This window comes from Agrilus planipennis, unplaced genomic scaffold (genome assembly GCF_000699045.2).
Source record: "Agrilus planipennis isolate EAB-ADULT unplaced genomic scaffold, Apla_2.0 scaffold1, whole genome shotgun sequence".
NCBI classification, from domain to species: domain Eukaryota; kingdom Metazoa; phylum Arthropoda; class Insecta; order Coleoptera; family Buprestidae; genus Agrilus; species Agrilus planipennis.
The window spans coordinates 796894-799604 of record NW_020442466.1 but is presented as its reverse complement, the minus strand read 5'-3'; the positions used below and the strand labels follow the sequence as shown (position 1 = coordinate 799604).

At 32.2% G+C, this 2711-nt stretch overlaps 1 protein-coding gene across 2 annotated transcripts in view; it reads left to right on the top strand.

The window, feature by feature from the left end:
• Positions 1-2711, top strand: part of LOC108733496 (raffinose invertase) — a 13633-nt gene extending 10922 nt beyond the window's left edge. The window contains exon 2 of one of the 2 annotated variants that reach the window (XM_018464678.1): positions 1375-2711. In XM_018464678.1, coding sequence (XP_018320180.1) covers positions 1587-2642 — 1056 coding nt within the window. In that variant the 5' untranslated portion in view covers positions 1375-1586 and the 3' untranslated portion in view covers positions 2643-2711. Of the gene's footprint in view, positions 1-155 lie in introns of those variants that run through there. The other variant, XM_018464674.2, reaches the window with a different exon arrangement.

Here is a 2711-nt window from a genome sequence, read left to right as displayed (position 1 = left end):
AAATACCTAGTAAATTTATTTCTGCTGGGATTTTATTTTTACAAATTCGGGTCCAAATCATAATTTTTAAAGGAAACGAAAGTAAAGTATATATATTTTTTTAAACTTTCGTTTCCTTTAATTGATTATGGAGTTTCAACGAGTAGAGCCTTTTATCATTAATTTTATTGTAATATTTATTTTTTTCACTTACGAAGTAACAGGCTAGTCGGATAAATTATAAATGTCGCTATAATATTTAGGTAAATTTTCGTTTTTCATTTCTTCCGTGTTCCAAAACTTAACTTTATACACTTAAAAGAAACAGTCATTTTGGAAAATTACTTTGTTTGAATTTTTGTAAAATTTTTCAAATTAAAAAAGGTATAAAATTGACTCGCACGTATATTCTATTCTACACAAACAAATATATATATAAATATCACCAGTATACTTTATATGATATTTAATTTATTATTTCCTATAATTTGTTGGAATTTTTCATTACAATACATATATACGTGCGACATTTTACTCTCTTATTATATACGATTACGCAGATTTTATCTCACCATAATGGCCCCGGTGACACTGTAGGTACTAACGATAAGTAATTTAATACTTACGGAAAATTATAATGAATAAAGTACGCATACCTGTAATAATACATTGAAAAACGTTTACAATACAACTCAAATTACATCCATCTTCATCATTTTTTTCTGCAAGATTTACCTTTTCATTTTTCCTTGGAAAAACTATTAACTTTTTTTGCGTGTAATAGTTTTCTACGCTAGACATTTCAGTTTGATATTGCTTTTGTTTGAATTCGTACACAAAGTTTTCTTCTTTAAAAATTCTCAAAAATTTAAATTTGAGCTTTCTTACTCTGTTTTCAATTATCTTATTGACAAACAATTTAGTATACAAAATACTAAGACAAATAATCCATTAAACTTGAACTAATTTGATAAATAATTTAGGAATAGAGCACCAAAAATCCAAAGGCGTAAAATTGAATATTTATCTAGATGTCTTATAGTTTTACTAAGTATGTTATGTAGGAAACAAAACAATCTATGTTTTGGTTGGTCAACGATGCATATTAAAAGTTAAGCATTGTAAAACAGACACATTTATATTCTTAATAGTCAACTATTTATCACAGTGAAGCCAACATGCGTTTGATTCAGTTTCAATTTATTCTGATTTTCATAAGTTTAAAAAAAAATTGCTTCGGAAATGAGGAAATAGTGACTTTGGCGAACGATGAAAATCTTAAGTACAGATTGCACTATCATATTATGGCTTCATCAGGATGGATGAATGATCCTAACGGTTTTTCTTTTTTTAATGGTGACTACCATATCTTTTATCAACATAATCCTTATGAAGTAACACCAGGAAATGTACACTGGGGTCACGTAAAAAGCAAAGATCTAGTGCATTGGAAGTACCTTCCAAATGCTCTAACTCCTGGAGAACCCTACGACAGGAATGGTTGTTTTTCGGGAACGGCCATTGTAGATGGGAACAATTTAATTTTATTTTATACTGGGAACGTCGATGAAAACAACAGCACCAACTATTCTTCACAAAATCAAAACATGGCTCTAAGCGGTGATGGAGTAAAATTTGAAAAGTTTTCTAGAAATCCCATCATTCCATTTCCACCAGAAGATGGAGGATCAGCCTTTAGGGATCCTAAAGTTTGGAAACACGAAGATAATTGGTATTTGCTGATGGGAAATCAAGCTAAAGAAAATGGTAGAGTCGTTCTTTACGAATCGAAAGATCTTAAAAACTGGAATTACATTGGAGTCCTGGCATCGTCTTGGAATGGAAGTTTGGGTTACATGTGGGAATGTCCCGACTTCTTCAAATTAAATGAATCATATGTTTTGATTTTTTCACCGCAAGGACTGGAAAGGGATGGCGACAAATACGCTAATCTTTATCAAACAGGATACGTTGTGGGTGGTTACTGTTACGAATATAACCACTTCAGTTATGGACACTTTACTGAAATGGATTTTGGCCATGATTTCTATGCAATGCAGACTATGGAAACACCAGACAAAAGGAGAGTTGGTGTAGCATGGATGGGAATGTGGGAATCGAATTTCCCTGAAAGTGAAGAAGGTTGGGCAGGCGCGCTCACAATTCCTCGCGAATTGTATTTAGAAGAAGGAAAACTAATTCAGAAACCTATACGGGAGACGAAACTTCTTCGGAAAAGTCTTCTGTTTAGTAAATTGATTACTGTAAACGGAATGGAAGAAATATGCGAACTAAAAGCAGCCGAAATTGATATTGATACGAAACTTTGCGCCGATATTGATGAATTCGGTTTTGTGTTGGATGACCAAGAAGGATTGGTGGTGAAATTTTATCTCAACGAAACAGACAAAACCTTTAATTTGGATCGAGGTGATGAAGATCCGAGGAAAACTGGTTTTGAAGAATTGCTTTACTTGAAGATGCAGATTTTTTTGGACGCTTCTTCACTTGAAGTGTTCCTTAACGATGGAGAAATCACTTTTACAAGTAGAATTTACCCCAATCAATCCCCTTTGTTGTCCATATTTTCGAGAGGCAGTTGTGCGCTTGATGTTGATGTCAAGATATTTGAATTAGAAAATATTTGGGAAAAGTGCAATTAATTGTAAATTCGAACTCACCTTCCTCTGAATGTTGTATATTAAATATTAAATAGATGGTTTTGAAATTTG